The sequence below is a fragment of the Lygodium microphyllum genome, chromosome 7 (genome assembly GCF_053477565.2).
Source record: "Lygodium microphyllum isolate KBCC chromosome 7, Lygodium_microphyllum_v1.1.10, whole genome shotgun sequence".
Taxonomy (NCBI): domain Eukaryota; kingdom Viridiplantae; phylum Streptophyta; class Polypodiopsida; order Schizaeales; family Lygodiaceae; genus Lygodium; species Lygodium microphyllum.
Genome location: NC_141141.1, coordinates 111,149,864 through 111,170,412, shown reverse-complemented (window position 1 = coordinate 111,170,412; position 20,549 = coordinate 111,149,864). Strand labels below are relative to the sequence as shown.

At 42.1% G+C, this 20,549-nt stretch overlaps 1 protein-coding gene across 2 annotated transcripts in view; it reads left to right on the top strand.

Moving 5' to 3' along the window:
- XCT (XAP5 family protein) overlaps window positions 1-20,549 on the top strand; it is a 63,764-nt gene that overhangs the window by 16,072 nt on the left and 27,143 nt on the right. For both annotated transcript variants that reach the window (XM_087682362.1, XM_087682363.1), the window contains one exon: window positions 1,425-1,489. In XM_087682362.1, coding sequence (XP_087538488.1) covers window positions 1,425-1,489 — 65 coding nt within the window. The remainder of the gene's footprint in view (window positions 1-1,424; window positions 1,490-20,549) is intronic.

Here is a 20,549-nt window from a genome sequence, read left to right as displayed (position 1 = left end):
ATGTGATTTTCAGCCTTGACTAAGGTTCAAAGTTTAGTATTTGAAAATTACTTAAAATTTCCCTTTGTCCTTGCCCAAAAACTAGTTGCTGCCCATTTATATTCAATGTGCTAACCCCCAAGGAGCTTTAAGTTGTTCCAACATTATGATTAGCCTAGAACTAGCATTAACTAATTACTTAATGTCTAGTCCCAATGTCAACATTGGACATTTTAATGGCTCAATTAATGTCCTAGACCCAAACACATGTCATGCACCCACAGGTACTTGTCCAAACCCACTGCTCACTTAGGGTACTTAGGTTGTCTCACTATGACTTAATTGACTTGCACTTCACATGTGCACCTTACATGCGAATAACTAAATAATGCCAATGCTAAGCATTAAAAATACATATCATATTTATATATATATTTTTGAGATATTAAAGTCATTAAGTTCGTTGTATTCCATTTGGAAGCAATTATCATGGGTATATATATGTGTGTGTGTGTGTGTGTGTGTGTGTGGCTCTGCAAGGACCAACTTGTTGGAAATATGCAAAAACACAGCATGGGAATACTCATGATAAAAATTTATGATTACAAACACTTTGTGGATGTCTTGGGGTTTCTCTACAATCTTCATGTTGCTTTTACTCCAAAATGCGTGGGCTTACACTAATGTAGGCATCAGCTATGAAGCTTTTCTACTCTTGCCAAATCACAATGCTTTAAAGCTTTGAAAGATTCTAGGGCGTAATAGAGATTCTTTTTCATCATTGTCTTTCCATATTGCTGTGCCTTGCTTCTTTTCTGCATTTACTTTGAAAGATTGTAACATGTGCTGTGTAATAGAGATGTTTTTTCATCATTGTCTTTCCATATTGCTGTACCTTGCTTCTTTCCTTTGTTTACCTTTTCTTTTATCTTGTTGATGTGGTTCTTGGTGCCCAATGTCATCATCGAAGGTTTGCTTGGATGTCTGCAGTTGCTTGCAAGAGGCCCTCTCATTTCAAACTGCTGGTTTGTTGGAAGTGCAGTTGTTGAGTCTCCTGGTTTAGTCTCTTCATAGTTTGGAAGTGTCTAGTTGAAGTTGTGGTCATGGTTGTTGGGATATTCTTGTCCAGTTTAGCTGGAGTCACCAAGATGTGTATTTTTAAAGTTGAGAGTTGAGATTTGGGATTGAAGTGTGTGTAAACCTTGCTGTTTATGTACTAGATTTGATGATCTTAGCATACAGCTGTATTGATTGTCTTGACTTTTGTGCTGATGAGGAAGGATTCATGAATCTTTAATCTATATGTCATTTAATAATCTCTCAACTAATTGAAGTGCCAGTTTTGGACTTCTATACTTCTGAAACTGTTATGACTTCTCCACTAGATACTTTATGAAAGCTGGCATACTAAATCGAAACTGTCTCTCGTTTTTCTTGTGCTATAGCGTGTCAATTTGCGGAGCAAGATTGAAGAGGAGGAGAAAGAAAAACAACAAAAGCTTGCCCAAGAGTAAGTTGTAAATTTGCACTAAGCAGAGTCACAAATAGAGTTGGGTCTAACTGTAATGCTTAAGCTATCAGAAATGGTACAATTGTCGCTAGCTATGACGTGAAGAACACAAATATTTCTTGGCATAAATACCGTGTTACCTTTGTTGCTGCAAGTCGAAGAGCTAGCTGTATGTTCTGCACATATTGTTTACATCATATTACTCAAGTGCAGAAACAAACCTGAAACTTATGGGTTTAGGCTATTCTCTTGGTAAAATGAAGGTCTTACAATCATTATGGAAAGAATCATGTCCAAATCAGCCAGCTACTCTAGCATTTATGATGGAACTGACATCTGTTTCAGATCATGCAACTACTATGCTAGCTGCTTAATCTTCTTCATAGAGAGAGTGGATACATTGTTTGACAATTTTCCAAGATCATAAGTTTCCCCTTGTTTTTGATTTGAGATCTGCTGGGAGAATTGCTTGGTCACATTAAACATAGGAAGATTTAATGAAAGTTTGGAAAACCTGCAACACAAGATCATTTGCCATTTTCATCAATTGTATGTGTTATATCTTATGGAACAGAATCAAGTGCATTGTTGATGATAATCTCCTTATTAGTGGTATTACGATTACATCCGCAGATGATAGTCCCCTTGGGTTGCTGAGATGGGGTCATTCTCTAATACTTGCACCCATTACTCATTCCTCTTGGTATTGACCTGTCTTAGTGGTGCATTGTTGGACATGTGGTGTCACTAGGTGGTGATACTTTTTATAGTTTCTTTATTTATTTACTTATATAAATATTTTATTTTTCTTTTCTTTTGTTGCTGTTTCTTCTTACCCCCAGAGTTCTCTTGGAATAAGCCGGGATCTTTGCATGGCCAGAAGAGGCAACCATTGGGACAAATTGGACTAATGGTTTGTCTGAGTCTTAGGACTGGTTCCATATTGAATGGGCACTGAAGAATGAATGCCAGTGGTTTGGGACTGTGTGCATAGCCACCGGAGATGGTGCATGACAATGAGCCTGGCCAAGACAGAGATGCATATGTGAGAATGCTCACGGAATAAAAGTCACCGTAACTGAGCCACATTATACTTTTTGATGTGGTCATAATGATAAAAGTTGCTCAAAACAACTTGAGGAATGTAGGGGTCACCATCCCTAAAATTTAGGGAGTTACTAGTTTTGGACCCTAGAATCTATTCACGTCATTATCTTTGTTTTTGCACGAGGATTAATTCTTAGGTCTGTGCCGAGGTCAAATTTTGCACCGATCATGGAGAATTTTAGACCAGAAGGTTTAAACGAAAAAATTGTTACATGTATGCCATGTGGCACAAATTCCCAAAAGAGAGAGAGAGAGAGAGCATAAAAAAAAACGTAATAGGCATAAGGGGTAGATGGGAGAATAAAGTTTTGAGGAGTTGAGGGCAGATTGCCGCAAGAAAATCAGCCATGGAGAGTACTTCTACGTCTCTGACTCAAGTACGAAGGTAGAGCTTGCTCCCTTTGATAAACTCTCTCTCTATTCTCAGAGAAAATGCTTCGCATGATGGGTGATTCCATCGAAGGTACAATTCTACGTTTTCTTTGAAATTCTGCACATGAATCATTGAGTATTGGTCACAGAAAATGCAGGACAGTAAGAACAGTGAATTCAGAGATCTGCAGATTGCAATTGTGCACAGGAATCATTGAGTTTTGGTCACATGCTGAACAGTAATAACAGTAAATTTTGCACATGCTAGACAGTAAGAACAGTGTGCTGGACAATAAGAATAGTGAATTCAGGACATGTTGGACAGTAAGAACAGTGAATTTAGAGATATGCAGAGTGCAATTTTGCACTGGAATCATTGAGTTTTGGTCACAGAAAATGCTTTTCTAAAAGGGATGTTGATGTGGACATGCTGTATTGTTCTTATGCAGCTGGGATTTACTTAGATGAGATGAAAACCAACTGTTCACAGGTTATGTATTTTGGAACATTATCATTTTTGTAAATTTCCATCTTTTAATTGATAAAGAAATACTGAGAGGGGCGCCGGTCTTCTTGGCCAATTTGGTATTGAGCGAGGGAGTGAGGTCTCAGTTTATGTGTGTGTGTGTAAAGAGCAGGTGTTAAATGAAGGAACTACCGCTTTATGTGAGTCGTAGACCGGTTTCATGTGGCATATGGACAACCCCCTCAATCAGCACCCTTCAGGACAGTTAAATGTATGGTGGATTGATCTTGTGGACCAGGCACATTAGACTTCTCACTCTAGGCTCATATAGCCACTCTCATGAGGGCCTCTAATGTAGATCCATTTTTGTGTCTTGACACTATTTTCCTTAGCAAAGACCTTCTGAAGGATGCGTGCCATGGTTGCCACACCCTTAGGCTTGCATCTTTTAGGTCTTTTAGGGTGCATTAGCTTAGTACTTCTTGAGGCTACGCTAGCACTTTTACTCTTAGCACATTAGGCTATTCGAATTGGACCCAGAGGCTAAAGCACCCTTTATGCTACTTACTTTAGGATTTTCATATAGCACTTTCACTCTTAGATCATTAGGCTATTTGGGTTCAGTCCATAGGCTGAAGTGCCCTGCAAGTTTACATTGGTCCTGACTAGGCTGGAGACATGGATAGTTGGCTCCTTTGTGGTAGCTCCATGATCTCTCTTGGTTGAGCCCTTGTTCCTTTCATTGGCACAGAGGATTGCCCTCCCAAGTTCAAGCTTTAAGCATCACTTTGATGCTATCATAGTGGCTGCTAAACCAACACAGCTCTTCAAGCTGAGCTGCATCTACATTGCCTCTTCATACCAGGCCTTGGCATCACATAGTTAACATCAGCTCCTCCTCTCACATCGACTTCCATGGTTTGTGAGGGGGTTGCTTTGCCACTGCAGCTTTCAACATTGTCTTCTTGTCTTTATATTTGCATCCCTTGTTTAATCTGCCCTTTTGCATTGCATATATTATTGTGTTTCATCATCTTATTCATTCTTGGTACATATAGGTTTCAACATTGTCTTGTCTTCAATCAACATCCTTGCCTTGTTATATGTACCCTTTTTGCATTGCATACATGATTGCATTTCATCACATTATTCATGCTTGTAAAAGGCTGCTTTGGCAAGTGAAAAATTCCTCATGAGGGCACTATTCAAGTGGCACCTTGTTGCATGAGCATGCCCCTATTGCATTACACCTTGCATTAGTATTGTGTATAGTATGTGTGCTCATTGAAGTGGAAAATCCATGCATTGTGTAGTATGATTCTCTTTTATCTCATAAAACAGAGCATACATGAGCACATTGCTTACACAAGATCCTGAGTAGCTACCATCTATGCTACATCCGCACCATTTAGTTCTTTGATACCTCTATATTGCCAGCTTGGAATGTGGTTGTGTATTATGGGGTCTTACTTTTGTATGAACAAAAGGAGCCAATATCACTAAAAAAAGGATCTAAATCCCATCAAATCTTGCATGTTATTGACTCATACAGTCTATTCATGGAAAGTGGTGCTTAGAAAGTCCTACTGACACCCAAGCGATGTCGATTGCAAGGCAATTCTTTGCAAGCTGAAATGTTGGCTGCCTCTAAGATTGTTTCATGAGAAGGGAAACTACAAGCTTGGTCCAAGTTGAACAGAATGGCAAAGTGTAGTCTAATTTCATATTGCTGAAGTGTAGTCTAGTTTCATATTGCTGAAGTGCTTTTCCCTACATGGCTGCCTCTAAGATTGTTTCATTAGAAGGGAAACTACAAGCTTGGTCCAAGTTGAACAGAATGGCAAAGTGTAGTCTAGTTTCATATTGCTGAATTGTAGTCTAGTTTCATATTGCTGAAGTGCTTTTGCCAACATGGCAAATTTTGATGTCATTTTAGTTAGTGCAAAGGATTTCTCATGTATCTAGAGGATACCCTAATTGGGAAACCATTCCGGCATCCTTGTTTGGCAACCCTTTCTTGGCTTAGACTTCGATGGCCTATGGCATGATCGGAAAATTAATGGATGGCCGGTCCTTGAGTATGCATCCACCAATCAGACATATCATTTACTTATTTAAGGATCAGGAATGTCTGATGGATAAGGCTAATTCCCTTTGGGGGCTTCACAAAGATAGAGCTTGGTGGAAATCTATGATGTTGATTGTGGGCTAGCTTAATAAAACCCCCTTTTAGATGTGAAGTCTTCATTGGAGAATGTTGGTGGGTGGACTCCCTCTTGCTGCTGTTGTTTTAAGACAACATTTCCAGTGGTTCTTGGTTCTTTTGTACTACAAATGAGTAGACCCGTCACCATTGTTTTTTCTCTTGCCTAGTGGCAAGACACATATGGTCTATTCTGTTTGAGGTTTGGCATTATGTTGTTGGGGTATCCATGCATCCATGAGATTGGCTTGTTTGGAAGAAATTTTTGTGCTTTTGGGATGCTGGGCTGCACAATCATATTGGCAACTTGAGAGGTCTTCTAACTAGTAGTTTAACACCATTCAGGATGCAGGCCTGATTTCCAGGGATGATTTGGCTTCTTGGCATATGACAGTCTCTTGAGTCTCTTTGCCATATAGATACTTCTCTTGTGACTCTTGTATTTTATGTTCATAGTAATTAATAGAATTACCTAGTTAAAAAAAAAAACTTAAATCCCATTAAATTGGGCAATCTAAGTGAAGATATCCATCACCTCTATGATCTTGGTAGGTCCTAGGGCAATCCAAAGTGACACGCTTCGCTTGATGCCTTGGTTTCTTCGGTGGGACCTTTTGTTTAAGGATGAGCTCTCTCTTCACTCTCCTTGGTCTCCCTTTTTTGGGCCCGAAAGGAGGTGCTGAGCCACCAAAACTTGCCTCAGATTTATTCTTTTTTGGTGGCATCTCTCGGCTCAAACTATCCGAGAATTGATATTTAAGCCAAGTTTGTACAACACTCTAAATGTGTTTACCACTCTAGACATTCATTTGGCTCCAACAATTTCTATAAAAGGGTTTGGTCTGCACACTGCTATTTATCCCTTTGCCCATCCTTCGCATCTACTGTTATGCCATTATCATTACCCATATCAGCTACTCGACTATTGCTCTTAGAGGTTTCTTCACCTTGATTTGGCTGCTGCGACTTGGTTTCCAGCAGCTACATCACCATCAAACATCAGGCGACCTGTCCTAGTGTTGTTGTGATGACACCCCCAGCTAGGTGACCTGATTTGCAGTGGTTGCAACCTGTTTTCAACCAGGCAACATCTGTAGCTGCTATGTTTTGATTCATCCACACCAATTACCACTTGTCTACAGCTAGTTGACTCCATCCGGAGCTATGTTTTGATTAGTCCAGCTATATTTTCAGTCACACACTCCAAGCTGAAGCCTGATCTGTATTGTGCCATCCGGCAGGTTGTTGATCAACTTTACAACATTCTGCATCAGATTCCTAGACATTCATCACCCCAATTGGCCTTCGGTTGCTGCATGACATCAGACTTAGCTCCAGTCAGCCACATCTGTAGTGGTTTGGTGGTATTGCTGCACTCTAGGTCTATCAGAGGATGACTCTCTCTAGCACTCTCCCTCCACTTGCTTCCATGGGAGTTGGTGGTCTTTGGACATCTCCGTTCCTTGAGCATCACATCTCTATCATCTTCTTCACTCATTCATATCCACCAATGACCATTCATTCATTCATCAGATTCTACTTCTTCCCTCTTTTTGCATTTTTGTGTTTTTGTACGAGTTATTGCATTTTAGCCGTGCTCATACATTCTATGTTTACTTGGTGTAAACTCTAGCATATCTTTAGAGTGGGAGTAGTGGGTAAGGATAAAGATGATGTAACATTAGATGAACTAGAACTAGGTGCTTATAGTTGCCTCCGTGCCTTCAATAAATCCCCATACCAACATTCCAAAGTCCTTTCACCACTAACACGTTTGACAATATTTGCTTAGGTAGGATACTTCGTGCCAATATGTCCTCAGTAGACATCATCATTTCAAAAAAAATCGTGTGTATTTGTGTAACTGGCCTTCCTTCTCGGATAGGGTGGTAAATAACTTGATTAAGCACTATTTACAGCAATTAACAAATTCATTAAATTGAAATGCATACTTTACCATATAATCTTGGACATTGGACACCTTGTTGGTCCCAAAACTGGCGTCCCTTTCGGTATTTATTTAACTTAATTGAAGAAGAAGTTGATGTACAATGGGATTCTCCCAATCCCTTTCGGTATTTCAACTTCCCTTGCTGTCCAAAATGACCAGCAAGTCTTCAATTTGATTTGTCCCTTGATTTGGGCAATCAATCGATCTTCACCTGCTTTGATGGAGATGAAAAATGCCCCAAATTCAATGATTTGCTGGTCCCTCCACTCGAATAGGCAAAAAACAGTTTAGCCTTGTTGAATCCAAGTCTTGGAACTTCCAATTTCTGACACACTTCCGGAGGCTGTTGCTAAACTCTAATTTCTGCTTGCAGATTAGAATTTATAGCAGAGAAATCTGAAATTTCTTAGCCTTTGGTGATCTCAATGTTATAAGAATTGAAGGAAATTTGTCATTCATTGCTGCTGTCCTATCTCAATAGCTTGTAGATGCAAAGAACTGAAGAAAATCAGTCATTTACTGTTCATGCCTTGTCTCGACAGTCTATAGATGTTGTCACTTAGTGTTGATTGGTCTTCTTCTACATTTGGTTGCCTTAGAAGGTCCTCCAATGGCTGCAAATGAGACCAACAACATCTCCTTCCTCTCTCTTGTAGGCTGAATACACTAAAAATGCCTCTCTTCAACCTCTAAAGACGTTTTTCAGTCTTGCATGGGCATTTTTGACAAGTAGCAGCCTTCCCAAATAGCTTTTTCAGCATTATCCATAATTAAATATTAATTTTCAGTCTTTAAATACTGAAAATTAATTTGATAATTATTTTGGTGCTTTAAAAAATAATATAACTGGCTAATAATTTAATTGGTTGGGCAACTTCCATTCTCGAGTTTCTTCGCGTCATCTTTGAACATCAGATTGGCGTTAGGTACCATTAAATGTCACGTCCTTTGTGTCACAAACTGAGACTTATGGCCAAATGAATGACCTAGGCCAACAATTGGCACTAGATACCACCAAGTATTTATGCGACATAACTTTTGATATCCCATGATTTTCTCGAGTCTCGGGTTCGTAAATTTACTCTAATCCTAGTTACACCTCACATGTGCAACATTTATTTAACCATGTGATTAAAAATTAATCCACATGTTAAGTGAGGTTTCAAAAATACATGTCCTCATGACAATTTGCTATGCTTCCCCACGTATTGGTAAGAGCTTCAATGCTTTATACAACAGGCAGAAATACAACAAAAAGTGGCTGTCTCATTGCCAAATGTACGTGAAAGAAAGAGAAATCTAAAGTTAATAATTGATTTACTGTTTGAGTGAATCGTCAGATGAAGAAATTGATGTTAGGAATGTGCTTAGAATGTTGAAAAACCCCAAGCCTGGCCGTTATAGAGATCTTTTGGGATACTCGAGGATTTGTCTAGTGTGTAGTTAGTCTTAAGAATTTGGGCAAGACCAACTTTGTGTTAGTAGATTAGTCAGCTCATGGTTGAGTCTATACTTGTGGTACAATAGGCTAGGCATAGAGACATTTTAGGCATTTTATTTGTCACTATTTATGGGGATTTGACATTATTTGCAGCCAGTCGGCCATATTTTAGGCATTTATTTTGGCCTATTTATTGTCAGCCTCCCTCCTCCACATTCATTCATCACTGGACAATTCTTGGAGAGAGGGAGCAAGTGCCAGTGCCTCCACAACCGGTGACTCACATTGTATCTGTACTGTCTCATGTCTTGGTATATGGATTCCATTTCCCGAGCGTACAGCTGAGTTCTCATTTGTATTGTGTTATCTCTTTCTTTTCTTTTGTCTTGTGTTCAATAGTTTATTTCAGCACATGTTTATGCTTCCATTGTTGTACCTCTTTTGACATGGTATCAGATTATAGGATTTGTGTTTTTGCTGTGTTTTCTTGCTGATTTTAGGACTGTTTTCACTCTTAGTGATAAGGCAATTACTGCTCCAACCAGTCAACCTGTTTTGCTTGCATTTTTTTGCTGATGTCAGCATCCATATAGCCTGTGCACCTATTTCAGCTTGTGTTTTGATGTTTCAGCATCTCCTTCTGGCTGAGTGCTTACATTATCAGGCCGTTTTTATTGTTTTTGACAGTTTTTTGACTGATTTATAGACTTCTTACCGCAGCTTTTGTCTTATTTTGATCAGATTTTGGGTTCTACTGTATGTGAACTCTTGTTTTTTGCAGTCTGTGCTCGTGGTTTGGCTGTGTTCCCTTTCCAATTACCTGCTTTTTAGTATTTCTTTTCTAAATCCTCTACGCATGGTTGCTCCATGCACATCCATTGATGATACGTTGCATGGAGATTCCCGTGAGGCTCTTGCAGCTTCAGAGAGGGGTTTGGAGACGAAGAAGTCGAAGGCCCAGTGTTACCACTGTGGCAAGAAAGGTCATTTAAGGAAGGATTGCAAAGAGTTAGCGGCTTCCAGTAAGAAAAAGGAGCAAAAGATGAAGCGGGATGCAGACTCCTTCGATGAGTCATCATCTGCCTCCGATTCCGATTTCGATCCTTCGGCCCAGGTGAAGTCCAAGGCGCGGAAGAGATCCTTTTCTTCGGATCGTGGGAAGGGCTTAGTGGTGTCAAAAGATGATGTACCAGCGAGACAGTAGGGTTGGCAGGGAGGAACACGGAGTGAACTCGGCAAACATGGAGAAAAGAAGAGAAGAGAAGAGAGAAGAAACTCCGATGAATGAAATGATGAAGTTCCAAATCATGGAGTGAAGGTGATACAAGGGACCAAGGGTGCCGTAGCACAAGGAAGATGATGAAGACAACCACGAACCACGAACTGCGAACCGCAATGTTCTCCTGAAGGAGTGTGAGGGTAGTGGAGAGGCTGGAGAGAAGAGGTGACGGACTGAATGAATCGGCCGTGAGGAATGAATGAGAGAGTGGCCTATAAATAGGCACAGTCAATCTAGGATGGCGCTCCTTTTTGCGGCTGCAAACCCTAAACACAAAATGCAGAAACGCAAAAACGCAAATTGTGGGTGAAGGGTTTCTCAACACCCCCTCTCAGGCCCAAAAAGGGGAACAAGAGAAGAGTGAGGTGGAGATGCAATGCTACATGTTGAAGAATGCTCATGCAGCAGGTGCCACTTGGACAGTGTCTCGCGTGGGAAAATTGTTCACGTGTCCAAGCGCCCTAGTACAAAGATGATGAAAACATGCAATGCATAGGAGGAATGCCGAACTTGTGTGGTGCCGAGAACCATAAGGATATGCCCGTACTCAATCTCGGGAGGTGGCTCCATGTTGACTAAGTGACCAAGGTAAGAAGATATAGAGGATCCCTTAGATCCAAGATTTCCACCGGAAAGGGAACCTCCAGTAAAGACCAGTAGACAAAGTGAACTGGAGAATCCGAAACACAACCTCGGGAGAGAAGCCACTAGCTCTGTGCATCCATGCTAGAAGGAATACGAAGGCCTCGTCACCAAGTCGGGACTGAATCTCCGAGGTCTCGAGCTAGGTGGTACCTGAAGATCCTGGGTATCAGTAAAAGATATGACTGGTTGAAGACAGCCACCCCAAAAAAGTGGAGGATGGGTGAAGAACTTCATGGGGAGTAGGTTCCCCCTCTGAGATGGGACGTGGAGGGGCCCCCGTTGAAGTCGAAGAAGAAGTAGATGGCCCCTCTGAGGGCAAAGAAATAACATCCCCCTCGGAATCTCCCTTTGAAGTAGATAGGGAATTCAAAAACTCATGGATCACGGACTCCGAAATGTCTGATGAAGAAGGAAGTGCGGCTGGTCGTGTTGAAGAAGGTATCTGGGGTGCTGAAGGGCTCCCAGAGGTAGCCTCTTGAACCTGAGTAGTCCAGGGTGGGGAAGGGTGGGGCTTAGAATGAGCAAGAAGTGGGCAACAGCCGCTGTCTCTCAGTGGAGCGGACTGGGTAGCCGAAGAAGATGAAGGAGTCGAGCAGTCCACTGTCTCTGGAAGGAGCGGACTGACGAGGAGACGATATCAAACAATCACTATCTCTTGATGGAGCGGTCTGCAGATCCGTAGGTCGTGGAAGCCATTGTACGTGAAAATAAGTGGGAGAAGACTGCCGCTGCATTGCGACGATCTCCAGGAGGTCGTAGCACCAATCAATCCTCCATGTGCTTGAAAGGACTTAGTGCGCATCGGATGCGTCTTATTGCCTTGAGCATAGTACTCTGATAGCCGATGCAGAACGATCTCTGTGGCCCAGAAAGGAGAGGTGGCACAAGGAGTGCGTGGTGGAAGACGCATGTACTCCAGAGGGGTGGGGAGCAAAGGTCAAAGTTGGCAAGCATTGGTGGTGTGTCCGATGATGCCACAGTAGGAGCACCCAGTAGTCTGGTCATCTGCTGGTAAAGAAGCCATGGAGACTAGTGGGCCTTGCTGAAGAAGGAAGAGGTCAGCCACCATGAACCACGAACCACGAACCGCAATGTTCGCCTCAAGGGGTGTGAGAGCAGTGTGAAGCACGAACCGCAATGTCCGCCTTAAGGGGTGGGAAGGTAGTGGAAGGGTTGGAAGTGAGCTGCTAGTGGGAGGAGGATGTGACCAGCAGTAAGAGGTTGCAACCAGTAGAAAAACGCAGGTGAGGAGAGAGAAACTAAAAACGCAGGCAGGACAGCTTGCAAGAGAGAGAAAGACTAAAAACGTATACAACTGATGAGAGAAAGACTAAAAACGCAGGTAGGACAGCCTGCAGGAGAGAGAAAGACTAAAAACGCAGGAAAAAGACAGTAGCAGTAGTCAATATGCTGAAATCAGCTCCGAATAGTGTGTGATAGGCTGGAAACAGGCGCCAGACTATTGTAGACATTAATGGCCAGCTTGGACCGCGATGTCTTCTGTGCTTGGGGTGTGGGCAACAAGCTGAAACACCTAAAATTTGCAAAAACGAGATTATTTTCTGATTGGAGAGTGATCGGCAACAATCATTTTGCTATAAACAGCTGCAAACTGTGGGTGGAAGGCTGGAAATAGGCGCAAGACTGTAGATAACAGCAAGGGACAGCTGAGACTGTGATGTCCTCTGCGAAAGGGGTGTGGGCAACAAGCTAAAAACACCTGAAACCTGCAAAAACGAGATTTCGATGCAACGGAAGAAGAAGAGAAGTGGATACCGAACCCGCCACCGGTCTTTGTTATCACTGGAGTGGAGGATCTTTGCCATTGTTTGAGCAGAACCGGCTCTGATACCATGTCAAAAGATGACATACCAGCGAGATAATAGGGTTGGCGGGGAGGAACACGAAGTGAACTCGGCAAACATGGAGAAGAGAATAGAAGAGAAGAGAGAAGAAACTCTGATGAATGGAATGATGAAGTTCCGAATCATGGAGTGAATGTGATACAAGGGACCAAGGGTGTCGTAGCACAAGGAAGATGATGAAGACAGCCATGAACCACGAACCGCAATGTTCTCCTGAAGGGGTGTGAGGGTAGTGGAGAGGCTGGAGAGAAGAGGTGACGGACTGAATGAATCAGCCGTGAGGAACAAATGAGAGAGTGGCCTATAAATAGGCATAGTCACTCTAGGATGGCGCTCCTTTTTGGGGCTGCAAACCCTAAACGCAAACCCTAAACGCAAAGCGTAGAAACAGAAAATGCAAACTGCGGGTGAAGGGTTTCTCAACAAGTGGCTCCTCCTCAGCTGCTTTCTAGTGGTGGTGATGAGGTCATCCCTCACGACTCTCTAGTGCCAAAGAGGGAGTGTGAGAGGGTGGTGAGATGGGGCAGCTGTGTCTCATCTATATTTCTATACAGATGCACATGATCCAAAGAGGGATATCCATGACGCATCCACCGAAGTCTGGCAGGTACAAATCCTGGAGCTAGGATTGACATCCAGGTTCATGATGGGCTGGTTACTTGACAGAGAGCGGGTGGCTTTCGTCTGGAGCTCACATGAGGGGACACTTTGGTGGTCTGGCCAAAGACGGGGAATCCATGGTCATTTCTGCACTGCGGCATTGGTGACAGGATGGTCATGTATGCTACATCAGGGGCATTGTTGACAGACATTGAGAACTGCTATGATTCTTCTCTATCTTCAAGAGCTAGTATGATCAACATCGACGTCAGGTTCTCTCCGAGGCACCTCGGTGGTGGCTTGCGCACCCACTACTTGGGCATCCATGGTTCTACTCTGGTGGACATTGTTGTCTATACTATGATGCGACATTATCATTGTATATTGTATTGTATCAGATCACCCATGATCTGAGAGAGGGTGTTAGCAGATTAGTTAGCTCATGGTTGAGTCTGTACTTGTGGTACAACAGGCTGGGCACAGAGACATTTTAGGCATTTTATTTGTCACTATTTATGGGGATTTGACATTATTTGCAGCCAGTGGGCCAACATTTAATGCTGGCCGACTTGTCATATTTTAGGCATTTATTTTGGCCTATTTATTGTCAGCCTCCCTCCTCCATATTCATTCATCACTGGACAATTCTTGGAGAGATGGAGCAGGTGCCAGTGCCTCCACAGTCGGTGACTCACATTGTATTTGTACAGTCTCATGTCTTGGTATATGGATTCCATTTCCCGAGCATACATCTGAGTTCTCATCTGTATTGTGTTATCTCTTTCTTTTCTTTTGTCTTGTGTTCAGCAGTTTATTTCAGCACATGTTTATGCTTCCATTGTTGCACCACTTTTGACAATTTGATATTGGGCACCCCAACGATTAACTGGGCTAGAAGATTAATTTGATGGACAAAGGGACAAAGAAAATATGAGAAAAATGTGTAGGAGAATGGAGAGAGAAGCAATTGGGTTCTCAAGAGAGAGATGCTTAAATGGATGAGGATAGAGAATCATGACCAGCATGGAGCAGTGAGGAAAAAAGATGATTAGTGGTTGCTTCCACGAGGAGAGAGAATGTCTTGCTGCCTACTATTGCTGCCAAGTGAAGAAAATCAACAAGATGGGTGGGAAATTGTCTCATTTGATCAGTTTTTCACTTTAGCTATTGTTTGTGATCAGCAGTATTCCTTTATGTTCTCTCCTAATTCCTCGTCCTCATCTTGCTCTACCAGTCTCCCTAACCAATCCAATGTAGCCAAGAGTTTCAAATATGGGAGGCTTTATACATAGAAATGGTTTCACAGAAGTTGAGGATTGTTGAATTAGAGATCGTAGCTATCAACTCAGCACACAAAGTGTAGATAATAGAGAGAGTGAGAGTGTGGTCATTGCACAACTCGATTAGATTCAAAGTGTGTAAGACAAAGTACAAAATGCAACACTTAAGACTTTAGGGTTGTGTAAGTGCCTTGCGTCCACACACGAAAGTGTGTAATTTGTAATAAGGGACTGAACCGTATAACATAAATATACAAATAAAGAGTAATATGACTGGGGGAAAAAGCCTCTCTTACAGAGAGTAAAAAGTGCCTAAATGACTTACTGCGGATCACCAACACTCTTATGTGAGCGTAGGTATGAGTAAAACCCATCAAACCCCCTTGGAGTGAAAAGTGATCAGCATACAAGGATCATCTACCAAAGGAGATAAAATTTAAAGCATAGCGGAATGCTTCAAATTTGTTGCAAGGAAGAGCTTTGGTGAAGATATTTGCCACATTATTGTTGGTAGAACAGTAGACAAGGCTGATATTGTTAGAATGAAGCAATGTGGAAGTGAATGATCATGACAAAGAGTGATCAGAGAGAGAAGAGAGAGAGAAAGAGATAGTGAAACACATAAAATATGCAGTGAAGAATGTTGTATAAGGATGCAGAATTATACACGGGTGCAGAGAGAATATTTGACCTCGATCTCTGTCAGCCCTCAGTGTCTCTGTCACCAACAGACTAAAATATGTCAAATACAAGTGTGGAACAAAGTGCTCGAGAAATACCAAATAATGACCAAGTCGGCTGCTTAAAATGGTCGACTGGTGTAAAAACTGACCGACCTGTACTGGTCGATTGCACCTGGCCGATTGCAGACTGCCACGTGGCATTTGACCCGGCAGTGATGACATGGCTGCTGACGTGGCACTTGCGTGTTTGTTGCTCTGACCTCAACCTGCTCTGCAAATTGTAACACTCTTGAATGGCTGCCTGGCTGGAATCTACATATGTATATAGCCTAACTGAGGAAAATGCCTGTCCATGGGATGACAATCTCTAACACTCCCTCTCAGATCTTGGACAGGACATAAGGCTTAGGGATCTGGCATGTCTTTGAAGAAGAGCTTGGGGAAGCGCCTTCGTGAACAAATCTGCAAGATTGTCTTCAGTCTTACAGTACTCCACATCAATGGTCACATCCAGAAGCTTCTCCTTGATGAAGTGATATTGGATCTCTATGTGCTTCGTGTGGGCATGGAAAATGGGATTCTGTGCCAAGGCAATATAACTCTCATTGTCGCACCGCAGAAGAGTAGGTCGAGTCTGGGGGCAGCCAAGCTCCTCCAACAATCTCTGAAGCCACACAACCTCACATGTGGTGGAAGAGGCGGTCTGATAGTTTGCCTCAGTAGAAGATAGGGCTATTGTGGGTTTCTTCTCGCTATTCCAAGAGATCACACTTGCACCCAAGGTAAAGCAATAGCCTGTAGTAGACCATCGATGGTCCACATCGCAAGCCCAATCTGAATCGCTCCAACTTGCAAGAACAAGAGCTAAAGCACTTGTACTTGCTGGATAATGAATCCCTAGGTCGGAGGTCCCCTTCAGATACCGTGGTATCTGCTGAGCAGCCAGGCAATGCTCCTGCTGAGGTGCACTCATAAACCCAGCCAAAAGACCTATAACAAAACATTGATCAATTCGTGTGTTGAGGAGCCAAATCAATGATCCAATTAGTTGAGGGTAGCATCTGCCAAAAGAGAATCTGCGTGTGAAGTGGCCTTCCAGTTCGGAACCATAGGAGTAGAAATGGACCAACAATCGTCCAATCGTCCATCTTAAAAGTCACCAAGAGCTCCTGTACATATCTCTGCTGAGAGATATGAATCCCTCTATGAGATTGATAAATCTTGTGGCCCAAAAAAAAATGGAGAAGTCTTACATCCGTCATCTCGAACTTCTTATGTAGGGTTGCCTTTGTCTCTTCAACCTTTTGGGCATGATCCTCTGCAACAATCAAGTCATCAACATACAAAACAAACAACACACGACCACCCTCGGAAGTGTGCATATAAAGCTACGGATTGGTCTTAGAGCACCGATTTTCCAACTTGGCCTGAAGAAACGAATTGATCTTCTTGTTCCAAGCACGTGGAGCTTGTTTTAGGCCATACAAGGCCTTCTTCAACCTGTAAACCTTTCCATTTGAGGAACCAAAGCTAGGAGGCTGCTCTACATAGATCTCCTTCAAATCACCATTGAAGAAGGTCAACTTCACATCCAATTGAAAAACAGGCCATCTCCTATGACCAACCAAGGCAAGAACAACACGAATAGTCGCCATGCAAGCTGTAGGGGCAAAAGTATCATGGAAGTCAACACCTGGGCTTTGTGCAAAACCTTTAGCAACAAGGCGATCCTTGTGCTTGTCCAAAGAGCAATCACTATGGTTCTTGGTCTTGAAGACCCATTTGACACCAATCACCTTCTTATGAGAGGGACGAGGCACAAGGAACCAAGTGCCATTCTGCTCAATAGCCTCCAACTTGGCTCCCATCACCTTCCACCAATGATCAGATTGTAAAGCCTCGTGCACTGATGTAGGCTCTCTATCCTGCATAACACATGACATCAAACAATAGTTAGAGCAAATAAGCTTCATAGAATGTGCCTGGTGCCTCCGTGACCTCCGCGGTCCATCTTGTGGTTCCCACTCCTCAGGGACCCCCTCCATCCTTGAATCTCAGAGTGTGTCACGAGCCCAACGAGGAGAAGGCCGGATCTCTTCTTGGTGCTCTCCATCTACTAAAGACTCGGGTACATCCATCGGCGGGATCTCCACTGGGGTGGCGAGTGGAAGAGAAGACTCAAAATTTGAAGAAGAATCTCCGTTAAGAGGCTCTAGCTCCAAAGGAAGTGTCTCAGGAGTACAACTCTCCCCTGGATCTCTAAGTACGGGGTGTTCCCTTTTTGTGGCTAGAACTTCTACGAACTGCACATCTCGGCTCGTGTAGACATCCCGCTTCACAGGATCATACAAGCGATAACCTTGGGATTGGGAGCTGTAGCCAACAAATACCTGTCGTCGAGAAGCCGCCTCAAATTTGTCATGCTGCGTCTTTGGGATATGCACATAGGCGTCACACCCAAAGATCCTGAAATAAGAGACATCAGGCTTAGTCCCAAAGTAAGCCTCAAAAGGTGTCATTCTATCAACGGCCGAAGTGGGGGATCGATTGAGGATGTGGACTACCGTAGCCACTGCCTTGGCCCACAAAAACTGAGGTCTCTGTTAGTGCTCACTATGCCACCCACAATTTCGTAAGTTATGCACTTGTCAAAAAGTTGAAACTTCCCCAACAAAAGAGTTGAGCATCAATATATTGTTCGTATGATGCGAGGTCAGGATAACAAAATATGGGATAGAATGGTATCCAATTTGGAAATCGAGATCCAAGGATATAAAGATAAGCTTGATTTCCAAATTATGAATATGGAAAGGGCCGATATCGCTATAGGGAGGGAGTGGCTATGGGGATTTGAACCATCCTTAAAGCGTAGTTATCATTATAATACACTGGAATTTGAAAGGGATGGTAAGACTTTTGTGATTCAAGGTGAACATGAAGTATCTGATAACCCTTTGATGTGTTTCCTTGAAAAACAGAAGTTGATGAAGAAGGAAACTTATGAGGTATACATGTTATGGTCTCTCCTTGTACAAGATACTTTTACTTGTAATATAAAGCAACAATTTTCTTATGCTTGTGAGTTGAATGTAAATAATAAAGTAAGTGGTTTGTTAGATGAATTTAAAGATGTGTTTCCATCTGACTTACCTAGTGGCCTTCCACCAGATAGGGGTGATGTAAATTACCCAATTGACATAGATAGGGATACATCCCCTGTTTCTAAACCACCTTACAGGCTAAGTGAAACACAGCACCAAGAAGTCGAAAGACAAATCAAGGATTATCTTGATAAGGGGTTTATACAACCTAGCAATTCACCTTGGGCTTCACCAATTTTATTGGTGAAGAAAAAAGATGGCTCTATGCAACTTTGTGTTGATTACAAAGCACTTAATAAGATAACGTTGAAGAATAACTTTCCTATGCTCAGAATGGAAGATCTTTTTGATCAATTACAAGGGGCAAAATTCTTCACAAAGATTGACTTAAGATCAGGCTATCACCAAGTAAGAATTAAGGCCCAAGATGTACCTAAGACGGCATTTCGTACTAGATATGGGCATTATGACTTTTGGTGATGCCTTTTGGCCTCACAAATGCACCAGCTACATTTATGAAGCTAATGAATAGTGTGTTACAGCCCTATCTAGGACGCTTTGTAGTAGTCTTCTTGGATGATATCTTGATCTTTAGTAAATCAAAAGAAGAATATTTGGAACACTTACGGTTAGTATTCCAATTGTTAAGAACCCATTTTCTTTATGTGAAGAAAACTAAATGTGAATTCTTCGCACAAGAGGTGAAATATTTGGGGCATATTATCTCGAAGGAGGGAATCAAGATGGATCCAGAAAAAGTAAGGGCAATTATTGAATGGCCATCTCCAAGAAACCTGGAAGAGTTGCGGATCTTCCTAGGTTTATTTGGATTTTATCGTAGATTCATTCAAGAATATGCTAAGATAGCTGCTCTAATGACGTACCAACTTAAAGGGAAAGGGAAGAGCTTTAATTGGGGAAGAGACCAAAATGAAAGTTTTGAAAAACTTAAGATAGCTATTGCTACAGCTCCAGTACTATTAATTGTGGATCCCAATAAACCATTCTCGGTTGAAGCTAATGCCAGTGACAAAGCAGTAGGCGCAGTCTTATTACAAGAGGGTCGATCGGTTGCTTTTGAAAGCAAGAAATTAGACCGTGTAAAATGGTATTATTCCGTTTATGAGAGGGAGCTGTATGCAATAGTACATGCAATGAAGAAATGGAGGCACTATTTGTACGGTGCCAAACTTTTAATCTTGTTGGATCATGAAAACATTAAGTGGCTTAATGATCAACCGGATCTACAAGGGCGTAAAGCCAGATGGGCCGAACTCCTCCAAGAGTTTGACTATGAGATCAGGTATAGAAAAGGAAAGTAAAATATAGTGGCTGATGTGCTCAGCAGAATGCCCATCATAAATGAATTGAGTTTTACTCAATTCTCTTCCAATTTGCTTGAATCCTTAAAAGGAAAATGTCAAGTTGATCCGGCATATTCCAACATATGGGAGGCAATTTTTAATGGGGATCCAAATGGAAGGGCCTCCACTGAGGAAGGAACATTTGAGGATGTTCAACAAGGAAATGGAGCATCAGGGGTTGCTCAAATGGGATTCAAGTGGAAGATTTTTACCATTGATAATGGTTATTTACTCTACAAGGGTAGGGTATGTGTCCCGAAAGATGAAATAAGGTGCGAGATACTCTTTTGAGTGTCATGATACCCCTAGTGCGTGACATCCAGGAGTTAATAAGACTTATAGTCTTATTAAAAGGCAGTTCTATTGGCGTGGAATGAATAAGGACGTCCTTGACTATGTGGTCAAATGTAATAAGTGCTAGGTTAATAAAGCTGAAAGATTGAAAATGGGAGGACTTCTCCACCCATTAGAGAATCCTTCAGAAAAATGGGAGAGTATCTCCATGGACTTTATTGTCAGGTTACTTAGGACACAGAGGGGGACACGACTTTGTGTGGGTGATTGTGGATAGGTTAACCAAAATGGCTAGGTTTATTCCAACTTCAACTAATGTTAAAATACCAGAATTGGCTTGATTGTTCATAGAGAACATATACCGATTGTATGGCCTTTCCACAAATATAGTTTCTGATCAGGATAGAAA